The sequence below is a fragment of the Hylobates moloch genome, unplaced genomic scaffold, assembly GCF_009828535.3.
Source record: "Hylobates moloch isolate HMO894 unplaced genomic scaffold, HMol_V3 SCAFFOLD_40, whole genome shotgun sequence".
In the NCBI taxonomy this organism is placed as follows: Eukaryota; Metazoa; Chordata; class Mammalia; order Primates; family Hylobatidae; genus Hylobates; species Hylobates moloch.
Window position 1 is genome coordinate 480,081 of NW_026652315.1, and position 27,521 is coordinate 507,601.

General features: G+C 38.7%; 1 protein-coding gene across 3 annotated transcripts in view; it reads right to left on the minus strand.

The window, feature by feature from the left end:
* Positions 1 to 22,821, minus strand: part of LOC116463519 (retinal dehydrogenase 2) — a 125,673-nt gene extending 102,852 nt beyond the window's left edge. Inside the window, exon 1 of one of the 3 annotated variants that reach the window (XM_058434699.1) lies at positions 22,455 to 22,821. In XM_058434699.1, coding sequence (XP_058290682.1) covers positions 22,455 to 22,571 — 117 coding nt within the window. In that variant the 5' untranslated portion in view covers positions 22,572 to 22,821. Of the gene's footprint in view, positions 1 to 21,704; positions 21,820 to 22,454 lie in introns of those variants that run through there. The other 2 variants (XM_032146650.2, XM_058434700.1) reach the window with 2 other exon arrangements.
* Positions 22,822 to 27,521: the final 4,700 nt, after the last annotated feature.

A 27,521-nucleotide genomic window follows, 5' to 3' on the forward strand; every position in this document is an offset into this window, starting at 1 on the left:
CATCATTTGAAATGGTGAGATTGAGGTGGAAAAGAGTCCTACAACAAACATTTTTAAACCTATGCCAAGTCATCACCAAGAACAGCTGGAAACCCTCCCTCCCTGCCAAAAAATGGTTTTAGTTTCCTGTTGTGAAATTATTCAGTACACCAAGATCATACTTTAACAGCCAAGTCCTATTAAAGCACTATTTTAAAATGCTCTAACGAATGAGAATCTGCTTCTCAGTCTAAACATAGTAGAGGCTCCTTTGGTTAGGAAGAGACAGATTCACAGAGCTGTACAAGGTCTTAGATATAATCTCTGCAAGTCCAAGTGTTAGATAAATAACCTTGTCAAAAGAAGTCCAATGGCTTGACCAAGGCCACATACCCCCGGTTAGTGGCAGAACAAAGAATGAACCCCCCATATCCTGATTCCCACCTCAGTGCTTTTTCTAAATTTAATTTTTGCTGATGTCTGTTTGAAAAGAGGACTTGACAGCTGACCAGATCTGAGCGATCCTTGCTGCATCTCTATCATGATGCTTCTTTTTTATTTATTTTAAGTTCTGGGATACATGTACAGAATGTGTGCGTTTGTTACATAGGTATACATGTGCCATGGTGGTTTGCTGCACCTATCAACCTGTCATCTAGGTTTTAAACCCTGTGTACACATTAGGTATTTGTCCTGATGCTCTCTCTCTCCTGCCCCCTACCCACCGACAGGCCCCGGTGTGTGATGTTCCCCTCCCTGTGTCCATGGGTTCTCATTGTTCAATTCCCATTTATGAGTGAGAACATGCAGTGTTTGGTTTTCTATTCCTGTATCACGATGCTTCTTAGACACTGTTCAGGACAAGGAATTTTGTTTGAGTCCTTTTACTTCAGCACAATCAACATAGGTGCCAGTAAAATAATTTTTCATTTTCTTTCCCCAAAGCAAAATATGTTAGGGAAACTGTTGATTTATATTCCTAATGAAACACTACTTAGAGATGAGGTCCTGGGACACTGTCTGCAGTCTTCCCAGGTGCAGAAGCAGGAGCTTCTGCCAGAGGACAGTCAACAACCAGACTATTACAATCCTCAAATAGAAAGTTATTTTCCTAGGCATATTAAGGAATAGCTCTGTGCTCTTACAACCAACAGGACTATATTTGAGGATTCAGGAAGAGGACCTCAAAACCAATCCCTATCATAATGACTTCCCAGAGGAGGGCTGGTTTTGGATGAGCAGAGGGAAAAGCAAATGGCCAAGCTAACTGATTTAGGAGCTGGTTACAATTTCATGGCAACAAAGCGAGTCCTTTTTCATATGTTCCCTTCTCTGTAGAATCTGGGTATCCCAGACTGAAAAAGAAAAGCACATCAAATGCCAAAGTCTTTATAAAATGGTCACTGTTCAAAGGGCTAATATCCAGAATCTACAAACAACTTCAACAAATCTACAAGAAAAAAAACAACCCCATCAAAAAGTGGGCAAAGCACATGCACAGACACTTCTCAAAAGAAGACATTTATGCAGCCAACAAACATATGAAAAAATGCTCATCATCACTGGTCATTGGAGAAATGCAAATCAAAGACACAAAGAGATACTCTCTCACACCAGTTAGAATGGCAATCATTAAAAATTCAGGAAACAATAGATGCTGGAGAGGATGTGGAGAAACAGGAGCACTTTTACACTGTTGGTTGGAGTGTCAATTAGTTCAACCATTGTGGAAGACAGTGTGTCGACTCCTCAAGGATCTAGAACTAGAAATACCATTTCACCCAGTGATCCCATTACTGGGTATATACCCAAAGGATTATAAATCATGCTACTATAAAGACACATGCACACATATGTTTATTGTGGCACTATTCACAATAGCAAAGACTTGGAACCAACCCAAATGTCCATCAATGATAGACTGGATAAAGAAAATGTGAAACATATACACCATGGAATACTATGTAGCCATAAAAAAGGATGAGTTCATGTCCTTTGCAGGGACATGGATGAAGCTAGAAACCATCATTCTCAGCAAAGTAACACAAGAACAGAAAACCAAACACCACATATTCTCACTCATAAGTGGGAGATGAACAATGAGAACGTGGACACAGGGTGGGGAACACCACACACCCGGGCCTGTCAGGGGATGGGGGGCTAAGTATGGCACGTGTATACCTATGTAACAAAAACGCATGTTCTGCATGTGTACCCTAGAACTTAAAAGTATAATTTAAAAAGAATATGGTCACTGCTGTCTGGCCCACAATTTCTTCTTCCACCTAAGAGAATTAAAATAAAAATTCATAATGGTACTTTATTAGAGACACTCCACACATGCATTTGAAAAAAATCTGTAAGTACAATTTCCTTTTGTCAATATTTCAAAGCATCTTAGATTCTGGGCACCATGGCAGGAAATGTCATATATCTTCTTATCTCAGCAATTTCACCTTCCTAATAGAATGCTTTTAAGAACTCTAATAAGGACAATACTCCCTGCAACAAAGGCTTTCTGCCAATAAGAAATGTCCCTTCTCAAACCACAAAGGAATAGATATCTCACAGTCTCCAAGGAAGGTAGTCTGACATGTGAATGGTGCAGATGGTTGTATTCCTGTGTTAAGACAGTAAAGATCATGAAGTTGGGCTTTTTGAAAGCCAATTAAAAGTGACTACGCTGGTTTATACAATTTTACTTTTCAAAAGAGAGCATCAGGATAGCAAGGTAACAAGCAAGTCTGTTCCCCCAAGACAGGTGTAGAGTTGCTTAATTTATTCAAGCTTGATGGTTAAATGTTACAAGGGTCACATCTATGTATGTAAAACAAAGTAAAGAAAAATCAAGAAATTCATTAAAGATTGAGGTGATTAATCTTGTACGTATTCCTTCATCTTCCTCATAGAACAACCTAGAATGGGGGAGGTAGAGTTGAAAGACCTCCATTTTAATGCCAGTCTGCCTTTTGCCACTTGTGTAAATCCTGAGCAAGCTATTAAACTCTCTGAGCTTTGTTTCCTCCTCTGTAAAAACAGAAATAAGACCTGTCTACCTTACAGAGCTATTGCACAATTAGTGAGATAAAATGTGAAATGTGCCTGAAGTATAGCTGGTGAAAATGGGAGTTTCTCTCTTCCCTAAGTTCTTGAAGAAAGGTCTGCTGGCTTCATTTAGTTTTCCCCACATCTTTTTTTTTTTTTTTTTTTATTATACTTTAGGTTTTAGGGTACATGTGCACAATGTGCAGGTTTGTTACATATGTATCCATGTGCCCCACATCTTAACAGCACTTAACATGTAGTAGGTGCTCAAAGGATATAATAATATCATGTTTCTAGAAAAAGAAGTGGGGCTGGGATAAGGAATTAAGATTGGCTGTCAACAGCATCAGATTCTTCTAAAAGTTGCTGTATAAATCTCAACAGTTAGTTGGATAAAGATTCAAAACAGTGAAACTTACTAGCCATACAGCCTGCCTTGCTTGGCCACTTTTGCAACAGGAAAACAAGAGAGGACAAACTAGGCTTATCACACTTGTCAGCCCACAGCAAAATGGCCATAACTATATAGGCAGGCTGCCATGGATTTTCTAATTGGGGAATCTAAAGCCTGAGGAATTCTAAAAGCAGCAGGTATTGATAGGAGTTAGGTGTAAATAATTTCCTATCCTCAGTGAATCTTTGACATAAAGCTGCCATGTTTTATTTCAGTAATAAAACATTTTGTTTTTTTAATAGTAAATGCTTCAAATGATTTGTATTAAACTCTGCATTAGATTGTACCTTGGAGAGTTAAATTTTACTCAACTTGCCATTAAACTGTTTTCATTCCTCATAAGAGAGTACCAGATAGCAAATCAATACCCAGATTGATTTATATGAAAAAGTTTAGTTAAACAATATAAAGAAGTAGTTTGAGGACTTAATGGTAGTTATCTCCTTTTACATGATTGTCCCACTGTTTCTACTTTAAAGAGATTTACGAACAACCAAGAAAATGGCAGCGCTATCATTTACCTATAGAACATTTAAAAAACTGTATTGATGATCATCTCAGTATGGCACTCTGTAAGGCTAGTGTCCTTTAAACATTATAATCAAAGGTAATATTTTTAACTTTGAAAAAAATAGCCCCACCTTATTTTACTTCTAATTAAGAGTCTACCTATATAGAGTAAAACGATAAGGCAAGTGCTCAGATCATTTAGAGAGGCGGAAAAAACTTCTTCCTGAAATGGTTATATAGTTAGAACAAGAGTGGTTCTGTTGACTTCCATTATTCATTCGCTTTGCTTCACGCCAAAACATCTGGCTAAAAAGTGAAAAAAAACGCCCAAATGGCATTGTATAGAAAAAACACCTAGATGATTGATTGCATTTTTCACTTTAAAGTCAATGTTTTGATATTATAGAGACATGGGCTTTGTTCAATAAGTGTAATCTTTTACTAGTAAAAAGCATGGTTTTAGAAAGCTTGCTTTGAGAAGGACTAATTTATCAATTATAATTCTAAATCAATTAACAGTTTTAAATAATGGACCCAATATTGCAGGCCCTGAACCCCACTTATGCTGAGTCCTAAGCTGAAAGTCATGAAAAAGGAAAAGTCTTCACTAGAAAAGGCTGCTAACTAGACTGCTCAAGTATTCAGACAGTACAAGGTCAAAAAAAAAGTAAAACTAAAGGTAACATTTTAAAACAGCTTTAAAATACTAATAGAAAGTGATTGTGCCAGAGTAAGCAGCTGGGTATTTTAAAGTAAGTGTTGTATGCCCAACACATTGTACTAATGTGCAATGATTACACAAACTGTGTTAATGTTGTAAACAGAAATAACTTAGGACATTAACAGGTAGCCAAGATCCACCTAGCTTCTCACATATCCATCTAACCTCAAGGTCTGCTTCTGAAAGTGAAAGGACACTGATGAGACTACAGAGACAAAAGGTCACTAGTCGTGTTCCCCAGAGGACAGTTTGGTCAGCCTTTGATGGATAAGGCTGGACCCAAATGAATTGAGAAGGGAAGTATAGATGGGGGATCTGCCCCTTTCCCAGAATGATGCTGCTTGAGATATTCAGTGCTACTTTGGGTCATTCAGATTAAAGGGTCCAGGGGAATTACAGGGACCTATGATGCAGACCTAGTGTTCCATTTGACTCAGGATTCCATGGGTTACAGCAGGATACTCCCACAACAGATCTAAAATGTCCAATTTTCCCAGTCTCCCTTAATCAAATGACAGGTATGACTAACACCTGAGCTGAGTCTCATGGAGGTCTTCTCGGACTCTATTTTTTAAATGTTTAAAATCTTAATACTTTGTTAAGGTATAATAATAAGATGTATGTATCTGATGAGTTTTAGCATATGTACACCCATCCCCACAGTCAAGATGATGAATATATCCATTCCCCACCCCACAAATTTCCTTGTTTCCCTTTATAATCCCTCCCTCTTACCCACCCTGACCCTCACATTCCAAACAACCACTGATCTGCTTTCTGGCACTATAGATTATTTTGCCTTTTCTAGAATTTCATATGAATGGAATCACATAGTAAGTACCTTTTCTGTTCTTTCACTCAGAGTATTTTACAATTTATCCATGTTGTTGAATGTATCTTGTGGTTTGGTTCTTTTCACTGCTGAAGAGTATTCCATGTTAGGAATATATCAAATCTTCTTTAACCACAAAAATTTGATGAAGGTGTCCTAAGACACCTAGATGGTGTGACTTAGATGTATCATTTAAACTTTCTGTGGCTCAATTTTCTCATTTGTACAATAAGATAATAAAAACCACTTTGTTGAGTGGTTGTAAGGATTAAATAAGGTATTGGATTACTGAAAAGCCTAACAATAGTATGCACTGAGACTTTTTATTCATTCTGATTCTGAATATAAGCAATCAATTCAAGGCAATTTATGAGTACTCTTAAAAAGCCAGTGACTCCTTGTTCTGTTTGAGTATTCATTCACTTATTCGCTACTAAGACCCCTTTGCCAAACCAGCAGAGACAGATAGGGTGGGGAAAGAGGTAAAGATGGTGAGGGCCGTCCAACACATTAATTGGTCTCCCCACATGTCTGATCGCTACCCACTTCTGACACTGCCATGGAGACAGGCTAATGCAGGCTGGTTCAAACATGGTAGGCTGCCTGGCCCTGAGAGGGTCTCAACAGCGGTGTGGGAAATGTACTTTGAGAGAAGAAAACTCAAGAGAAATGGCTTTTATTCCGCCCCCCCCCCCCCCCCCCCCCCCCCCCCCGCCATCTTGAAAACTGAGAATGTAACATGATTTCTTTTTGTCTTCTGCTTGGAAACAAATGTTCCTCTGCCTATCTTCCCTAGGTTCAATTAGTCTTCTGTCTTTCTCAGAATTCAGCCTGTTCATTTGCAAATGGAAGACATCAGAAAGGCTAGTGGGTGTGAGTGTGGGTCTTGAGGGGGAAGGGGGCTGAAGTGTTTATTTTCAAAGCCGCGGGGGTCCCCATTTGAAAAAGCACCCAGCTTATCTCAATGTTTTTGTTTGTATGATTTTGAATTAGAAGGTTGGAGCAATTCATTTAGGAGATTAAGCTGTTTTTACAATGGGCTTATTTGCCCTATTTATTCAATAGTATTGCTAGGGTTAAAAAAAAAAAAAAAAAGAAAAAAAAGTCTTTCTACTGTGCTCTTCATTATTCCAGTGCACCAGTTTTAAAGAATTCCTTGGTTTTTGCTTTTAATGCTAGTTCATTTTACATTAAAATGATGTTTATTAACTGGTCACAGATAAAAATCACCAATGATTTCTCTCACAGTTTAGAGCTGCCAGTTTTAGCAAATAAAAATATAATTAAATATGAATTTCAGAAAAACAGTAAAGAAAATTTCAGTTTAAGTATGGGAAATCATAGGGTATACTGATACTAAAAAAAAACTAATTCATTATTTACTTAATCTTCAAATTTCACTAAAAATCATGTATTTTATCTGACAATCCTATCACGTTTTCATGGATGTTGTATGTGTTCCAAGAATGGCAAGTGAAAACTAAGACAAATTCCATTTCATTATTGCATTTAAACTTGCTCCCTGCAGAGGCAAAGTACTTTATCAACCGGAATATTAATTTCCAGTTTATAAACAGATAAAGTGATAATTCAACAAATCAAGTGAATTTGATACACAGGTTAAGACCTAGTTCTAGTCACTAAAGCCTATTTCAACTATGGACATTTTTCTCATCACAAAAAAAGGAAAACCAAAAGTAGCAACTAGCATCTTCAGTTGCATTAGAAGTTAATGTCTTGAACCACTATGTTTAAATGTGAATATCATCTTTCATTTACGCTGCAAAGCAAACAACTGTGCAAGGAAGGGCTTGAACACCCCAGTGCGTATCCTAAGGTTGAATAAGGCTTTGAACCAATAAATGAGTGATTTCTCCACAGGAGACTAAACATTTGCTTGTGACAGTAAACAAAAAGCTGAATTTTATGTAGCACAATCATTGTTACGTATCTGTTGATATAAATAGTTAAAGAAGAATTATTGATTTTTTTTCTGTCAAATGAAAAGGTTTGCACTTAACTCAGATCTTAGCAAATAATCGTATTTAAAGAATTAAATTATTCCTTAAATGTGATGCTTCCTCTTACCCCAGGAACTGGATTATAATATTATTTGCAGTAAATCATTCCTAAAGGACCCTGACTTAATAAACTGTGATGATAAACTAATAAGCCTAATTGTACATAATTTATAGAGTTCATTTTAAAATCACATACAACATTTTGAGAAATTTTTGTAGATCTTAAACTTAATTTTCTCTTTTTATTTATTTTTTTAGATAGGCAACTTCCCAGAAAAGAAAAAAAGAGGAAAGGAGACAAATGAAAAGCTCAAATTTGGTCAAGATCCCTATTTGCCATTTAAATACAATATTAGAAAACTCTTGCTAGGACTTCATTTTGAAATAAACCTCATGTTGGAGGTCAGTTCTCCTAAGCAATACCACTGAAAGCTGCCACTTGACCCGGAATTCCTCTACAAGAAAAACTAGCCATAACTACATGAGAGGTCTATATGAGAAACTGCCAGAATGTCAACTTCATTTGCAGTGGCCCCATATGGCCTGATCACTCTCCCTGGCATGATAAATCACTGGCAGAATTCTTACCTTACTACGTTTGATCTCTGCTCAGCAAGATGTGGTTTTGATGTGAAGAACTCCAGATCTCTTAGGTCAGAGACAAATAGCAGTGGCACTGACCTGCAAAGTGCTAAGTCTCTATTAGACTCAAGTGAAAAGCTGTAAGCTTCTGACAAGTTCCCTTGCCACCACGCTTCCTCACCCTCCATGGTTTTCATGAGCTTAGCTTGGCAGGAAAGCTGCTCAAATGGTCTGGAGGAGAAATGACAACAAATATTTTCTGCCTACTACTATTACAAAGTATTAAAATCAATTTTCACCAAGACTCAAAGGAGGAAGTCTCTTGGGAGTCACTGCTCTAATTTCTAGTATGGTAAGTCCTTAGCAAATATGAAACATTTTGATTTCTGCTGGATCTTTATGACACTGCTAGCCACTCATTTATATAACGAGAATCATTAACAGGGATTCTGTGGACTACTCTTTGGTAACTATGAGTACACTGTTGAGAGACAGTATTTTCATCAAAATTGTTTGAGTGCAAATTTTCGGCTCTAAAAAGACCACAACTAAATATGCAAGCAGTTCAGTATTGTCTTTTAGACACCCATAATCCCAAGTTCTGGGCCCAGGAAAATAAAGAGTTCTAATTAGTCAGGGTGGGGTAAAGAAATCTTATAGCTTTTCTAATCCAACACTTTTAAAAAGTAGGTGGATTAATTAATAAGCATCTCATTCTGGTCTCTCATTTTATGATAAAACTGTTACCAGGATTTATTTATTTTTTATTTTTTTTATTTTTTGAGAGGGAGTCTTGCTCTGTCGCCCAGGCTGCAGTGCAGTGGCGCGATCTCGGCTCACTGCAACCTCTGCCTCCTGTTACCAGGAAATTTAAGTGGCGTACCCAGTATCACAAAGCATTTTCATATTTCCAGGTCCCATTATAGAGTAGATAATAAATGATCAAATTATTTTGTTCATTCACTAATTCGGTAAGTATTTATTCAGTGCCTGCATATCCAAGAAACTGTTAAATGAACATACATAAGTGGCAGAGCCGGGGTCAGAACACGGGTCTTCTAATGCCCTGTCCATTGCCTTGTTCACTGCTCTGCAAGGTACTCTGAAAGGTTTCTATTTCAAAGGAAGGGGTAAATGCGTGGGAATGAAGCAGAAGAGTTTTCCAAAGTGGATGCGTGTATACATTCTTTAAAGGAAGCACATTTGAAAAAAATTTTTTTCAAAACACTTTACCTTGGAATTCACTTTCTAGTCCTGGCATTTTAACTATTCATGACTCTGCAAATGAAATCAGACAATTTATTGTCTAGTATGTATTCATTTATTCATTCATCAAACACGAAGATGTATGGACCACACTCTGTGTCAAGGCAGCCATGATATTGGCTCTCATAAAAATTTAAGTCCAAGAAAAAAATTAGTCTACGAATTAAACAGTAATTGGATCCCTTGGTGTGACATTATAAAACACACATTACTTAACAGTAATAATAAAGTTTGAAATAAACTGGAATTTATTCAGTTTATGAAATAAACTGAAATAAACTGGAAATTAATATTCTGGTTGAAATAAACCTAAAATGCCACATTTAAAATGCTTCTTCTAAGAGATTTTTGTGTTCTAAAGTCATGTGTGCCTATCACTGAAAATGACAGCAGAAATACTCCAAAAATTGTAAAACTAAAATTGGTGTGGAATTTTAGTTCACTGAAATTATGAGGTGTTCCAAAAAAGCAAAAAGCATGCTATCATTTTAACAGCTGCATTATTTCAACAGTTGTCCCCTTTACACCACTCAGAATTACAGACACTCATAAATAAGGCCCTCATCTCTGTAGCAGTAAGTTAGTGACTTTGCAAGTGTTCAGTGAAAGCAAAATGTTTGTTTTCTTTTGGCTAAGTGTACTTTATGTACCCCTATTTGTGCATACACGCCTATACTAAATGCTGAGCAATAATCTTTCTCCTTAAATCAGATCATCAAGAGTTCCAAAAATCACTGTTTTGTGTACTTCTTTTCTAAGCCTTCTGTTTTTCTCTGTTGGAATTCCTGGTAATGATACCAGAATGTGGGCAAACCTCATTAGTCTCCTTGCTGTTTACAAGACAGGATTTATGCTCAATGTGCTGAAGACAATGACACACATCACTAAATGGCTACAACTACCACCCAGGCTTTAATCTCAGAAATTTTTCACTCAGTACAAATACCTATCAGCATGGAGAAACATGGAAGAGCAATTACAGCCAACACGTGTAGTCTTTTAAGAGTACACCAATAAATACCCATTTGTGAAGGTTAATTTAATGCAACCCAGGCTGTTATCTGGAATAGTATATGTCGCCAATTCAATCCATTAAGTAATTACTAAATTCTCAAGAGGGCTCCCAGAAGTCAAATGTGGTTATTCCAGGTTCATTGCTTCTGGTCTCCCAAAGGACCATTTAGGCCAACAGCTGGGAGAGCCAAATACAAAGGTTCCCAGGCATAACTGACCATTTCATGAAAACAGGTAAATGAGTCTAAAGGAGAAATAAGAGTCATCAGGTGCCTGTCCTAAGAGAAACACCAAGGGAAGCAGAAGAGAAGCACAAAAGGGGAGGAATAAAAAAGGAGAGAAAGGGCATCAGTTTGAGAAGTAAAACAGAAAGATCTGTTCTCTCTAAAAGTGAAGTCAGAGAAATCTGGAGATTGCAAGATCTGGCTTAAAGGAGACATCCTTTTAGCAGTTTCTTTAGAGAGGATTTTTCAATCATTTATAACGAAACATTAATTGTGCACCCCAAATGCCACCCCTTTGTGTTGCTGAAACTCAAAGTTTGAGTACTGCATGAATTCCTCTATTCTGCCTCCCCACTGAGATTACAGGTAACAGAAGGATCTGATAGTAATTAAGCCTTAGTAAGATGATTGCTCATAAGAGACAAGATGGAACATACCCACCCAACTCTTTCTGGCAAGCATCTCTCTCACAGAAATTATAGCCCAGTTCCAAAAAATGATGGCCCACTGGGGCACAGAAAGCAGTAGAAAGAATGTAAAATATATTATCCTCAATAGCCTCACACATCCTCACTCCCAAGTCAATCTTAACAGCCATAAAAAAAGGAAAACACTTTTTGAATGCAAACAAAACCAATAAACAGGTGTTATTAAGGGCAGTGTGTGACTACACGACCAATGAGGATCGAAAAACATAGTTCTTTATCATAACCTAAATAATCACATATTCCCAGGTGACCTATACCTAAAGTGTCAAACTGTATCAATTCTCTCCCTTTTCTTTAATTCATACTCCCACTTTTGTCTGGTTGGAATTGTTGCTTATGATAGCTGCGGACAATACTGAGTGGAATTAGACTTAAGATCTGAATGAAATATGGGATTTGTAGTTGACCCCAAGTGGGCTTGGGGTTTCCTATAAAACACTCAGCAAGGCTTTAGGTTAATAGTCCAGATTGTATTGTCTTTGTAGTGGTTATTATGTTTGTCCTTATTGTTACGACTAGGGAAGGAGGAGTATTGAGTCCTGGAACTGCCACCCACTATTGCTATTGAGCCTGAAAAAACTAACTTTAATATGCTTGATTTTCTCACTTATAAAATGAAGATATTAATATAATATCAACATCATAGTGTTGCCCCAAGAATTTAGTGTAATCATATGTGAAAAGTACTTTGAATATTGTAGTATTAATAATAAAAGTCATAGGTATTAAATATAACAAGTATTCATTAAGAAAACATTCTCGAAGTTTCTACGTTGTTAGACATTGAGCTAGGTACTTCAGAAACACCATGATAAATAAGAGTTTATAATCTAGTACAGTTTAGAAGTAGGGAGTTACACAGAAAAATATAATACAATGCAAAAATTGTACCACTGAGAAATGCAAATAAGTAATATGAATGCTCAGAGGATATACATTCATTATCAAAAAATAAGTGTGTAGCCAAAATTGTCAGGTATTATATGTAAGTATATACACAAAAGGGGTAGTTTTAGTTTTAAGGTTGGAGAATTTCACACTTCCACAATATCTTCTTTAAAATTAGAGATACACATGCATGAACCAAATCACTGATGAAATTCAAACACAAAGGTAAAGATATACACCAGCTTTGGGTTTATAACTTAAGTTAAAACATTAACAAAATAAGAAGTAATGTTATTTTCAGACCCGGTGCTTAGGAATAATTTAAATTCTCTTCACTAACAGGATGAAGTATATTATTCTTGAATAATGTAGAGTTATTCAAGAAAAAGGTCTTTCTTTTAGAAATTCTTTTTAAATTATTTGCTACCTATCCATGTTTTCTCCACATCTATCAGCAGCACAGAGTAAATAATTCATCAATTTATCTTGACCCTTCAAAAATGAGTGATGTGTGTGAAAGAGTGCGAGCGCACATGAGCAAGAGTACAACCACAGTTAACATTTAAGTGCTTATTTTGTTCTAGATAATGTAAGAAAGGTAGGGAAATTAAGTCTTGACATGAATAAGTTATAATAATCATGTTATCCTAGAGTTTTATACAGTGGCCGCCTAGAGGTAGGTTTGTGGAACACAGTACTGTTCTTAGTTTAGGGAAACTAGTATGTATTAAAACCATCAATCAAAGTAGAACCAGTTTCTCCTATTTTCCCATTACAGAGAAGACCACACATTCTAGACTTCCTAATCTGATTCCAAGACTTCAGGGAATACAATTTTAAAAAATTATTTAAACATCAATATTGTTTGACTTTCCAATGCTACATCATTTGTCTTTAATATTTATTATTGTCCCAATGCATAAGCAATTACCAATTCTAGGAGGTAAAGACAGAAATGCAAAAAGCAAAAATAAACTTTCAGAAGACTACAAAAAGAATGCCTTGAAAAATCTGGAATAAGAATGGATTTCTGAAACAGGACTCTAAAGGAAAAATCCTTCTTTACTTGCATTTAAAACTGTATGACAATTACACAAGAAAAAGAAAGAAGAGGGAAAGTTACAAGAGGAAAGAAAATGTTTGCATAGTAAATAACTGATAAAAATTATAATCCTGAATACATTTATAAAAACTGGTAACAAATCAGTAAATACACAACATAGAAAAATGAGCAAATGATAAATTAGCCAAAGGAGGAAAACCAAATGGCCAACATGAAATGATGCTCAATCTCACAAGAAATCAAGGAAACACAAATCAAAGTAGCAATGAGATGCCATTTCACACTTACCAGGTTAGCAAAATTTAATAAGTATGAGAATCTGAAGTATAGGTGAAAATGTAGACTAATGGGAACTCTGATACACTGCTGGTGGGATATACTGGAGGTGTACATACTGGGAATATACTGGTGGTGGAAACTAGTATAACCATCTTGGACAGAAATTTGGCAATCCCTAATTAAGTTGTAGATACATATACTCCATGAGCCAGCAATATCACTTTTAAGTATACATCCTAGATGCTCTCTCACCAGGTATATGAGGAGACATGTTCAGGAATGTCCAATGCAGCATTACTGCAATAACAAAATGCTGGATGCATCATAAATGTCAAGAGTAGAAACTAAAAATTAGGATATATTCAAAGAATGGAATACTTTGCAACAATTACAATGAATTAATTATAAGTATATCCAACAACATGGATGAATACTGAGCATATGCTTAGCAAGCTAATCAAATTACAGAAGGATATATATATATGGTACATATATATAAAACATTTATATAAAAGATGTTACCACGCAAAACAATAGCATATATTATTTACGGATACACACACCTATAGGGAAGATAAATGCCTCTGACAAAGGAAGAGAAAGAGAAGGAAATGGGGGCTTCAATTTATTCCTTTTAAAAAATTAGAAGCAAATATTGCAAAACATTAAGAACAAATCTAGGTACAGGTACACACATTTGTTATATTACTTCTTTACTTTTCTGTATGATTAAAGCAATTCATTTTCTGTCAAATATGTCTGGCAATAGTGTGCTGTTCTTCTGCTGAGCTGGAAACATCTCTTTATCTTCTGAATCCTCAATTCATCTCAAGCATTTAGCATCTTCTATCATGAACAATAGCTACTGTGTGCATGACCCCACTCCACACCCAAATGGGAATCCTCTACCGCCTCTTCAGAGCAGGGGCCACACCTACATATCTTTCTTTGCCAGAGTAACTCACAATGCTTTATACACAAAAGGCCTTAAAAAATGTTAAATACACAAATGAATAAATAAATTCAGGGAAGCACAAGAGTAGCTCTGGCTATAGCCAAAAATAAAAATGACCCTGAGATAATAAACATTAAAATTAAATTTTATAATAAAATTATAATAAAATTAAATAATGCAATTACATTATCAAGCTGTAAAACACAGATGAGGCAGAATTCACCAGTTTCAGTTTTATTGGGGAATTTAACCAATAGTCTCACACTGATTCTTCATCTTCTCCCAAAAAGGATTCTGTGAGCAAGTCCAATTTTCACACCTAGAGAAATAAGACTTTCGGTTGTTCTCTGTAAATTCATATAGGCATTTCATAATTTCACCTTTCCAGGCAAAGCCTTCCCCTCCTCCTTCCCACCTGAAATCGTGCCACTATCACACACATCTCAGCCTGGAAATCTGGTATATGAGTGTTAGGAGTGAGAGGTGGGGAAAAGGGGAAATAGGTTATTTTTGCATATCTCGTGGGTTTGCTAAATAATTAGTGGGTTTCCTAAACTCACAATATTTCGCCAGATTCATTTACTGGGAGATAATTCCATTCTTCTTGTGGGAAGAGTCATACAACCTATACCACTTTCTGACTGTTTAATCTTTAAGGAATCCCTAGAAATGATATTCCAAAAAAAAAAAAAAACCTAAGGGTCACTGGACTTGAAATTCAAAGTCCAATGAATAGATGGATGAAAATAATGTAAAATAAAATATATTAAAATATAACTTTTTAATATTTTGAAAAATGTATAATCAGGATTGGAAAGGGTTTTCGGATTCATGATATGCTAAATTCTTCTAGATAAGAGAGAGGTGTTTCCAGTTTGACCTAAACAAACGCTTTTCTCTTTCCAGAGTTGTAGTGATAAAGAAACACTACTTTGGCTCTTCAAAGGTCAGACACTGATGAGGAAAGGAAATAGAGCAGGTAACTACTTCTGGAAGTAACAGAGCTGAACTGGAGTAAAAGAAAGGCTTCCTTCTATAATAAAAACTAGAAAGTTCACACACAGACATACTAATTTTTAACCACATTCTACAGAGGTCAATTAATCCCCATGTTTAGCCCCAAGGAAGTGTTGTTTAGAGCCCAGCAGAAGTCTAGGTAGTGAAATCACCCAATTATTATTCCAACTGGAATTTTCAAAGCCTGGAAGTGTTTTCAATCATGTGATCCAACAGAGACTTGTAAATAAACCTGCTGTAAATAAGCTCTAAGATTTTGAAGGAAAACAATTTAAACATAACTCAATCTTAAAGTCAGACAATAGAGAAATGCCAGTGATAAGTAATTCCCAATGTACATAATCTTCATGTATTTAAAAGGTTAAATGAAATAGATCTCAAAGATACAATTAAAGGCAATTAAAAATTAACCCAGGTGACATTACAGCAATCACCTCTACGTGAATTAGATTTGGTGTTTGGGGGGAAATGAATGGCTTTCAAATTACCTGTCACAGTCAATAAAGAAATTAAAGAAATGCTAGGAGGTGTTTCAAAATAGCCACTGCCTGGTGCTTTTACTTTCTGGAAGGTGACTCCTCCTGGAAAATGCTCTCAAAATTTCGTATGTTATCTTGGACAGTCAGGACTAGTAAAAGTTTCTCCGTATTTAAATTATATAAAGTAAGATACCTTCCCATTGCCAAAAGTTATCTACCTTCTGAGAATGTCCTTGTATGCTGCATACTTCCCACATTTATGTACCAATATCTTGTCAGTATTTTTATCCTAACTACTTAAAATGCCAGAAACATCTATTTGCAGCCTGGAGTTTAGGCTCAGCTAATCGGGCATACTGAAGCATATTCATGCTATATTTTGGCACAAATGTCAAGATATCTAATTTTATTATTAAAATACTGTCAGAGAAATTGCTTTAGTAACTTTTTTAGTAAAGACAACACCTTGGTGGAAAACCCTCCCAGGAATCCCATTTGGTAAAAAAGCAGTGTAAATATATAAGGAGGATTCCATAGCTACCCAGAATATTGAACTCTTATGAGTAATGCAAATAATAAATTTAATAAAAATAATTAAAAGAATACATAAAACAGGCCTGTTTTATAAAACTTTGTTGATCATATAATTCTTTTTTTGAGATGAAGTTTCACTCTTGTCGCCCAGGCTGCAGTGCAATGGCATGATCTGAGCTTATTGCAACCTCTGCCTCCTGGGTTCAAGTGATTCTCCTGCCTCAGCCTTCCAAGAAGCTGGGATTACAGGCGTGCACCACCACGCAGCTAATTTCGTATTTTTAGTAGAGATGGGGTTTCACCATGATTGGCCAGGTTGGTGTCAAACTCCTGGCTTCAGGTGATCCACCTGCCTCAGCCTCCCAAAGTGCTGGCATTATAGGTGTGAGCCACTGAGCCTGGCCAGTTGATCACATAATTCTGATCTTCCTTAAAATTGGTTTCCATTAATTTAGATCTCTAAATATATATATACGTATATATACGTATACATATATACACATATGTATACGTACGCATACGTATTATTCCAACTGGAATTTTCAAAGCCTGGAAGTGTTTTCAATCATGTGATCCAACAGAGACTTGTAAATAAACCTGCTGTAAATAAGCTCTAAGATTTTGAAGGAAAACAATTTAAACATAACTCAATCTTAAAGGCAGACAATAGAGAAATGCCAGTGATAAGTAATTCCCAATGTGCATATATACGTATGCATACGTATATATATATGTATATATACACATGTATACGTATGTATATACACAGGTATACGTATATATATCCACATGTATACATACGTATATCTACACGTATATGTATACGTACGTATATCCACGTATATGTATACGTACGTATATCTACACGTAGATATACATATACATATCTACATATACACACACACACATATATATATTCATCACTTTGCAAAAATGCAATAGAATTTTGGCTATCATTATATGCCACTTACTTTAACACACTTTTCATTTAGTCCTTTTAACCCCATAAAGTAGATACTATTATCTCAATGATGACAAATGTAGAAATTGAAACTCAGTGAAGAAACTCTTTAAGATGCCACGCATATCTTTTTTGTGTGTGTGTGCTGTTGCATCCCTAGGACCTGGCACCATATCAGGCACTATGTGTCAAATAAATGTAACTGTCCACATAGCTAATAAGTACCTTTCTGATCAGGATTTGATCAAAGGCCTATTTTAACTCAGAGTCTCTCTTTTTCCAAATGAAGGAAGGGCATGCAAGTTTTTTCTAAAATGTGGGCTATATGGTTTCTGTTGCTCTGCCATTATAGTCAGAAAGCTGCCACAGACAGTATGTAACTGAATGAGTGCAGTTGTGTTACAATAAAACTTTATTTATAAAACCAGGCAGACAGTCCGCAGTTTGCTGACCCCTGAAACTGTCACTAAGATAACTAAAGAGACAAAAACTCCAATCAGTATTTGTATTTTATTGTCCAACTAAGAAAGACTCAGAACTGATAACTCTGTGTGATGGGACTTGGGATATTTACTGATTTTGTCGTGGTTAAATCATCGTGCTTCACTGATGCAACAGAGAACTAACTATGCATGATTTGCCTTTCTTAAGCCTGGCTATGAGGAAGTCAGACCGCACAAAACACCCTACTCTGAAATAGAAAAACTATCATTCATCATTTTATAGAAATAAAGAATGAGGAGTCCCTCAGCAAATGATAATTCCACATGACACAGGCCCATGTAGTGGAAGGGATCAGGGCAGGACCCCAGGAGAATTATCTAATTCAAGTCCTGTGATGAAATTGTCCAGCTTCCCTGTGTTAAATGGAGATGATACAAACACCAAAAAGCTGCATAGTTATGAAAAAGTATTTAAAAAAAAAAACCTGAAGTCCTCTATTAACATGTAGTTTGACTGACGATTTATGACCAAAACAGACAATCTTGAGTAAAGGTTTGGAAGGATCTAGATCCACACCTATCTTTTAAGAAATTATTACTGGCATAGGCAAGAATCTTGCCCCAGATTAAAAAAAAAATCTCATAGAAAAATCAAAAATAGCCACTTAAAGTATTAGAATCAAAAGTCACAAAAGGTAGCTCCTTCTTAAGCGGGGTAGACTAGTTCATATTTTCTCCATGGTTGCAAGAGAAGCAACACAAAAAAATAAAGATTTAAACTCCTTCCCTCAAAAAAACAAACAAACAAAAACGGAACAAAAGGACTAAAAAACAATGTGCCACAGACTGTTAGAAAAAGTGTATGGTGAGGAAAACTATCAATTTTTTTAAAGTCAAGGCCAATGTCTTCCTTATGAATTATTCTATTTATTTCTACTCTCTCTCCTTCAAAAGGTTTTGCAAGGATCAAACAAGATATACATGAAAGTGCTAGGCAAACCATTAGGCCCTATGGAAATGTAAGTGGCATTATAAGTATCATTATTACATTGATCAACTGAACTACTGCTGTACTAACAACCAATTTTTGGCACACAGTCTTTCTAATAAGACCCTAGTCTCCCAGAAGGCAGATGTTTCCAGTCTAATACAGTGAAAAGCACCCTTGTTAGGAACATGGCCGCTCAAATGCCTTTTGAATTTAACTGAAATCGACCCCAGAAAACAGAAGTTTAAATGAATAAATAAAAAGATAAATCTAGACTCAACGATGCACATTAGCTCTGAGTTTTAAGTTGACTGCCTTTTTGCCTCTTCTATTTTAGCAGGTCAGTATGTGATAAATATCCCCTTCCTCCCTGTGTTTTAGCTCCATATAATATCAGATGCAGAAAAAAAAAAAAAAACTCTTTGTTACTGTTAGTTATGGGCATAAACTCTCACTGAAAAATTGACCAACAGAAAGACAGCACAACGATCTGGGGGAGGGAGGAAGGAAAGGAGAGACTGGTACAGCCAGAAGAGAAGATAGAGCCAAGAAAGAAGGTGGAAGTGGAATACAGAGGGCAAGTTTCCAAAGACCTGGCAATCTGTTAAGAGATATCCCCTGCAGTCAGGGGCGGTCAGTAAAGTGCTGAGCCTTGATTTTGTCATGTGTGTATTCCTATAATATCAGCTATACAAAATTATAAAAGCCAGACTAATAAAATAGACAACTCAGAAAATTTTTAATTCATAAACACATCGCTCAAGGCAATCAGAATGCAGTCTTATTAGGATACATGCAAAGGAGAGCACATTCTCTTGGTACCAAATTGGTCCCCTCAATACTTCATGTTAGTTTTCATTCCTCCTTGACTAACACCATCTGTTTTAAAAATCACATTCCTTAATAAGGGATCACTTTTAAAACTTGGGGTCCAGCTTGCTGTATTAGGGAAATAGAAATTGACATGTTCCAAAAATGGTATTGCCATTGATCACTGGTCTAATATGGATACTGGAATTTCAGAGTGGTAAGTGTATTTTAAAAAATGGAATGTAACTGCCTAAAAGTCCATACAAAACCATGAGTTTAGCCCTTTCAACATCCTTAGGGAATGAACTTGAATTCTGGAGCATTTCCACTGGACCTCTGGCAGGCAAAGGCAGTAACTTTTAATTCTGGTCATCTCTCCCATTCCCTTTATTAAAAATGTGAAATACTTCTAGAAGGAGGAGGAAGTTGGAGCAAAAATACAAGATCACAAGAACAAAGTTTTCTAAGTGCACATTACTTGAAATTCTCATTGTCTGGTCATTTATTTGCAAGTAGTGACTTTATGTGGGTCCCAATATCACACTGAAAAATCATACAGAAAGTCGTATCCTTCACTAAAGATGTATGTTTAGCAAGACAAAAAACAATAACATACTGTCTTATACGATCATTTTCTGATGCAAATATTGTGTTTCTTTCAAATGTGATAGTTAACAGGCCCTAAAGCATAATACTTTTGTAGCCATTACCCTTTTAAAATCCCCTATTGAATATGGTATCACTATCCTAAAGGACTGTCCATTCTATCTCGTTCACTCTTCTGTTTGAAATTGCTAATATAATTTCCCTCACTTCTGGTCATGTTAGTTTTTTAAAAGCTATTAATCTTATTTTTCCTTTAAGTAAAAAAATCATTACCCTGGGCTACCAAAAGAGCAGCTTCTGCTCTTCATGTTTTTTTTAAAAAATACTGCTTGTCCACTATGCTTGTCTTAGAAAATTTAGAAGTCTCACTAAAGAGCTGAGGAGGAAAACGGCTGGAAATGCTCACAGATACCTGATTTTACAAGTTTTTGTGGAAAGAGCTCGCCTTTAGTGTTACTCGGTGTTTATGAGGGTTGTTTGTCAAGACAAAAATAAGGGACCTCCTCCCCACAAATTAAAGAATCAAGTTACAATCCATTATTTCATTTCTGATTGTTTTTCTTTGTATTAAGTGGTAAAGTGGATACTGGATAAAAGTTCCCCGAGCTAAAAGACTCCACATTAAAGGCTCCAATTAGCTATAAATCAGTTGTCTTTCCTACTGGGGGAGAACAAGAGAGAAAAGAGAGAGGGGGTAGTTAGGGAATAAGAGAACTGGAAGAGCTTCCAAATTAAATTCTGAAAAAGGTACCTATTGCATACCTAAAATTTCTTTCAGAGGCTGTTTGAAAAATCCCATCAAAAATAAGACTAAAATCAAACCTTCCCAAATCTGAGGGTTAGGTCTTTTCTCCTGTGTAGACCTTCCATTTTAAGACCTTTAAAAAGAGACTGAAGAGGTTAGAGACCCTCATAAAACAAAACTGTTAAGCTGCATGCTTTCCCTGCTCCTTCCTAAACCCAGAGAAGTGCCACACATTGGCACTATTGTTATGCAAACAATGCCTAAAAGGCTATAACCATTAACGACCTCTCATTAAAACGGCTTTGAAAAATTTGTCACACCATCTAAAAAAGCTAGCAGGTACATTAAATCCATCTAAATCGACATTCAAAACACAAATCGCCCTGATTTGTAACGTAAAACTCAATGCAAGTAAAATCTCAATATTCTGATGTGTTTCTTGTATATCTCGTTCAACCATTAAGCCAGATGCAAACAATTTACTTCTCTACAAAATTTATCTTGTAAAAAAAGCACGATGGAATACATCTTTAATCAACCTTTAACCATATGCATGTGCGTCTATGCGTTTGAGTTAATTGGGAGAAGTTGGGTGTAGAAATGTACCGAAAGGACTAGAAAATCAAACCAGAGAACTACAAAACGAACTCCAAGAAACGTGGTTTTGAATCCCATCTCTCTCTCACCACCTCCCTCAAAATGCTATAACATTACAATACTCCTATGTTTGTAATCGATCATATTTTTCTATGTCGAATTTGTGGAAAGTAAATTCATTTTATATTAGGTAGCAGACGCACATTCTTTTTTAGGCGATGCAACAACAAAAATTCTGCTTAGCAAACCCAAGATGTCAAAGTTCGTTATAAAAAAAATAAGTTCTTCAGTTCAAAACCGAACATGCTAACAAATTTTAATAAAACTTTCTAAGTTTCCCAGGGAAACTGCCACTGCCTACAAAATTCACATGAAACGTTGACGTTGGAGTTACTGTACTTATCAGTCAGGTTTCCGTGAAATTTGTCAAACCGGCCAGGGCGCTGGTGTCTTGACAATTTCTTACGGGAAAGCCCCTCAGCACTCTCCGGGCTGTGGAGGACCTGATTGGGACCAACAGCCGAGCGGCCCTAAAGGCGGAGGACCGAGAAGCGACGGCCAGGCTGCGTGGCCAAGCTGACGGGAAACCCCGGCCTCCATGTGAGGACACTAAGCGGTTCCGACGCCTTCCCCGCGGCAGTCGGGACCGGGAGAATCGGACAGAAACCAGCCTCAGATAGAATCCGGGGCAGGAGCCGTTGACGGCGGCCCCTTAGCGCTGCGCTTCGAGTTGGGCAAGTCCTCAAGGCGTCCTAAGACCGCGGCGGGGCTTCAAACGACCCAGTCCCGAAGGCAGGCAGGGGGTCCCTCTGCTGCGCATGGATGACAGGCTGGCTCCGGCGACCCCGGCCCCCCGGCCCTGCCACGCCGCCCTCACCCGCTAAAGAGATCGGGGAGACGAAAGAAGGTTCTAGAAAGTCTCCGTGGACGACAGGCGCTGGGCGGCCGCTTACCTTGGTGTACTTGATTTCGAGGTTGGGCGTGGGCGACGGCAGGAGGTGCAGGGACGCCATGAGGGCGGCGGGGTCAGCCTTCACCTCGCCAGGCATCTCTATCTTGCTGGAAGTCATGGTGGCGGGCCGGGTGTCCCTAGCCCGCGGCGTGGGGCAGTGTGGGCTGTATGCGCGGTCCGCGGTCCGGGGGCGCGCTTGCCTGTATATAGGCAGGTGTCAAGCTGGGGCTCTTCTTATTGGACGTGAGGGCCGAGGCGCGGGGGGGGCTGGTCCATCCTACCTAGGACGCCCGGCGCAGCCTCCATTTACATAAAGGCCGCGCCGCGCGGCCGGGACGCTTGGCGCCCACGGTCAAGTACGCCCGGTGCCCCCGCCCCCCGGCCGCGGGGACCAGCCCACGCCCACGCTGCCTCCACAGTCCTCGACGGTGGGAGCGTGAACTTGCGCCGCGGCCCGCGGGCCTCGGCCAGCCGGACTTGGTCTCCCGGTCCCTGGGTCAGAGTCGGCGGGAGGCGCACCGCGGCCGAAGTCGAGTGGGGGTCGTGGCCCCCGGAAGCGGAGCTGGCAGGGGCTGGCGGGGACCGGAGCGGCCCGGTGCTGCTTCGGAGCGGAGAGCGGCCGGGGAAGTCTAGGCTGCGGAGGGCGGCTCCCAGGTCGCCCAGGTTCCCTCCCATCCTCGTCCCAGGGCCCACCGAACCCCGTCCCCCTTCTTTTCCGGAGACCCGGGAGGGCGTCCTCCGTTCTCCTCCGGGCAGGGGCGCCAGGCTCTCGGCAGCTACGCCCTCTCCCCGAACCCTCCGACTCCCCTCAGCCGGGCCGAGGTGCGTGGTGGCCAGAGGGTCAGGGAGAGGTGGCGGTGGGGCGAGTCCCCCTCGCCTCGCGCTCAGAATGAGGATCCCTGCGAGCGAGCGGGTCAGCGCGGGGCGGCCCTTGCCAGGCGTCGCCCGCCCAGTTGCTGCCCTCTGCCGGCCGGGACCGCCTGGGCGGCTTGCGCTGTGGCGGGAGGATATGGGCCTTGGTCATCCCCGGCTCTTCTGAGGAGCTGCGTGCTTCGTGGGCTCCTTTAGTTCTTCTCGGATCCCCTCTTACGGCTGTTTCCCCTCCTCACCCCAGCACACCCACAGAAACACTATTTTGTTTTTCTCTTGTTCCTTACACGCTAAGAGCTAACGTCCCGCCAGACCTTAGGCTCATTTTACTGTCCCTGTGGGATTGAGCTTCCATCTCCCCCCTAACCAACAAGCTGCCCTCTAGTCTGTGGGTCAGCCTGCGGGTGTAAACCAAGAACCTAGAGACCCTGCCTCAGAATGGGCTTTGGACTCCGTGAACTAAATCAAGGCCGCATGGAAAGACCTGCATAAGTCCCTTCCCTTCCTTACTCCTCACGCCAAATGTCAGCTTGACGGGGGCCTACAGTGTTGATAAACGCTTTTTCTGCACTACCAAGCAACACTTTGATTCTCATCTTTTTGTTTTGTTTGAAGAGACAGGGTCTCACTCTTTCACTCAGGCTGGAATGCAGTGGAGCCATCATAGCTCACTGTAATCTTGAACTGGGCTCAAGTGACCCTACCACCTCAGCCTCCCAAAGTGTTGGGATTATAGGCATGAGCCACTGCGCCTGGCCTGATTCTCATCTTAAATGCCATTTTCAGAGCCGCTGGAGTCCCATTTCTTGGGCGTTAAGAAAACATTAAGCATCAGCCAGAAAACATCTTTCCTTAGATGCTTTCAGTAACTAAAACTGCCTAATGCTCAGCGTTCAGATGCTAAGCAATAGTGAAAACAGACAAAAATATTTCATTTTAGTATTAGGTTTATAGAAATAAGTTCCAGCCTCTCAGAACCCAAAAGTGACCTGAGTGAATTGTTTTCATGGAGAAACTACAGACCTTAGCTTGGGCCGTTGAGGGATCTTTACTCAGGGAATTTCTATGGCCAAAAATTATGACTTAATAACAGTGTATGCTCATAAGATATACTTTTATCAAAGCCTTAGAAGGTTAGAGATACAATTGAGAAATAAAAAAGTAAAATCTTAAGAGTTCGTTGGGGAGAAAGAGAAGGTTCCAGCAAGGGGGAACAGTGATACCTGTGGAAAAACTTATCACTAGTTATGAGAGGCTGTGGGGAAAACATGGAAAAGAGCCATAACAACATGAGCTGAGTGCTCCGCCAAGGAGGACGCCTACTCCCTGGGAAAGTTGGCCTTTGGCTGGGTCTTAAGGGAGAAGGGAGGCTTCAACAAGAGCGAAAAGAACACTATAGAAAAGGTATAGAGGCTGGGCATGGTGGCTCACGCCCGTAATCACCGTGGCTCACGCCTGTAATCCCAGCAGTTTGGGAGGCTGAGGCAGGTGGATCACTTGAGGTCAGAAGTTTGAGACCAGCCTAACCAACATGGTGAAACCCCATCTCTACTAAAAATACAAAAATTAGCTGGGCCTGGTGGCAGGTGCCTGTAATTCTAACTACTCGGGAGGCTGAGGCAGGAGAATCGCTTGAACCCAGGAGGCGGAGGTTGTAGTGAGTGGACATCTTGCACTCCAGCCTGTTTCTCTTGTGCCTTCCTCAGTTCCTGAAACAGCATAGAACACATAATAACTATTTAATAAGAATTTTTGTTGGTTGATTTGAGCAAAAGACAGAGCACTTTTGACAACTTCCACCATAAGTGAAAGTAACTTCCTTCACTCCCTGATTAAACATTTTCTCCTCTTGATCTTAAATTTTGTTTTGCTTTCCCCATCAGTTTTTTTTTTTTTTTTTTTTTTTTTTTTGAGACTGTCACCAAGGCTGGAGTGCAATGGCATGATCACGGCTCCCTGCAACCTCTGCCTCCTGAGTTCAAGCGATTCTCCTGCTTCCGCCTCCTGAGTAGCTAGGATTACAGGCACCCGCCACCATGCCTAGCTAATTTTTGTATTTTTAGTGGAGATGGAGTTTCACCATGTTGGCCAGACTGGTCTCGAACTCTTGATCTCAAGTGATCCACCCTCCTCAGACTCCCAAAGTGCTGGGATTACAGGCATGAGCCACCATGCCCGGCCGTTGTTCAAGCTTTTTAAATCAAGGTAGGGACAAGATTTAGCGGAAAAGAACAGTGAATTATAAATGCTTCTTTGGTGTTCATGTTCTTGGTTTCAGTTTGTAAGATTTACATGGCTATTACTTTCAAGACTGCCTTAACACCTCTTCTCACATTCTTATTTCCCTTCTCTTTCTTTTATCATCTTGTTTTAGTATTTTCTCATATCCTGTACAGATTTCACAATAGTTAAGAAGACAGTCTTTGGCCAGATGAGGTGGTTTACACCTGTAATTAGGCCAAGGTGGGAGGATTGCTTGAGGCTAGGAGTTCAAGACCAGTCTGGACGACATAGCAAGATCCTGCCTCTACGAAAAAAAAAATATATCCAGGCGTGGTGGTGCATTCCTATAGCCCTAGCTACTCAGGAGGCTGAAGGAGGAGAATCACTTGAAGCAGGAGTTCAAGGTTGTGGTGAGCTGTGATCACACTACTGCACTCCAGCCTGGGTGACAGAATGAGACGCTGTCTCTAAAAATAAAAAGACAGTCGACTACCTTCAAATTTCTAACAATTTGAATTTCAGCCTTTTCCCCCCAATTTAGCTAAGAAACTGTTTTTTTTCCCACCTTTACAGTGTTTCTCCTCCCATCCCCACCCCCATTCTGTAATTATTTATTGCTTACGATACATCTTGTTTGAAACCCCTTGCATAAGGGAACCTAAGCTGCAGCATGCTCTATTTATTTCCTTATGAAAACAATTTATTAGGCCTGGTGGAGCCAATATCCTGGAGTTGCAGAGGAGAAAAATAAATTCTTGCCTCATATTTCCTCACCTAAATAATAGAATGCAAAGTTATAATTTTAAGGCATCAGCTTTATGTGAAGTTTGGCTTTAAGTTATGAAACCATAATAATTTAGGTTTCTTGTTAGTTGCAGTTAAGGGGAGAAAAGTATTTGTTAAGTTGAGAACTATGCTTTAGAAATCAATGAAGGGAACTAAATGCAGCTCAAAGATCCCTCTCAAAGAAGATATACTTTTGATTTTGACAGTAACCGAATGTCCAGCTTGAACGTCAAGCTTCCATGTTTAGGGGCTATTTCAGCCTCAGGTGGCCCTGCTTAATTGCTTTCCTGTTCCCGTTACTAACCATGATGACAGCCTACCTTTCCTAACAGATACACTTGCATTTTAATTTATCTTCAAAAATAAATCACACATTATAGCATTCCCCTCTTCTGGGCTAATTGAATCAATTCCTTAAATGTCTCTACATCTAATAATTTGAAAGAGGCACATTGTTTGAAATATTTAAAAAATTAAGGCCCTTAGGTTGTATGCAGAGTGATCTCAGTGCTTATTTCAGATATAAGTGTTTCCTAATGATCTCATTCATCTCAAATGGGATATGCCTGGCCACTTTATTTGAAATGTTTCCTGAAAACTCTAACAGGAAAGCTTAATGCAACGTATATTTATAGAGAAATGGTATTTAATTTATTAACAAAAGCTTATAAAGAGCTTTACATATTTTTATCCAGAAATGCTTAATGAAGTATTTGGGACCCATTATGAAAACTTCTATAAAATAAATCCACTTATATTTTTATTTAACCTGTATATTAACTTTTTATGTGAGATCTAAACTCTCATTTAATTATCCTTTTCCTTCTAACATCCAGAAGAAAAGAGGCTGAGACTGTGGTATTTATTAACCATAAAAATTCTCTAGATATTAAGTTCCTCATTTCTTGATGTGGCCTCTGGTCACTATATTCTATGAGAAGAGGTATTTGGAGTTGCAGGGAGTAGAGTCCTAATTGGTTATGACTCAAAAAACTATGTTTTGATACAAAACACAGTTCTTTTCTTTTAAAATATATTCTCTACTTTTCAGGGACCCCAGGAGACTATTTTAAACATGGGAACTAGATTTGCCTTCGTTGTAAAGCCCAGTTCCATTTCGTATATGTTCGAGAAGCTTCAATTTGGGTACTGGGATGAGCTCAGTACTTCATCAATAATCACACTTAAC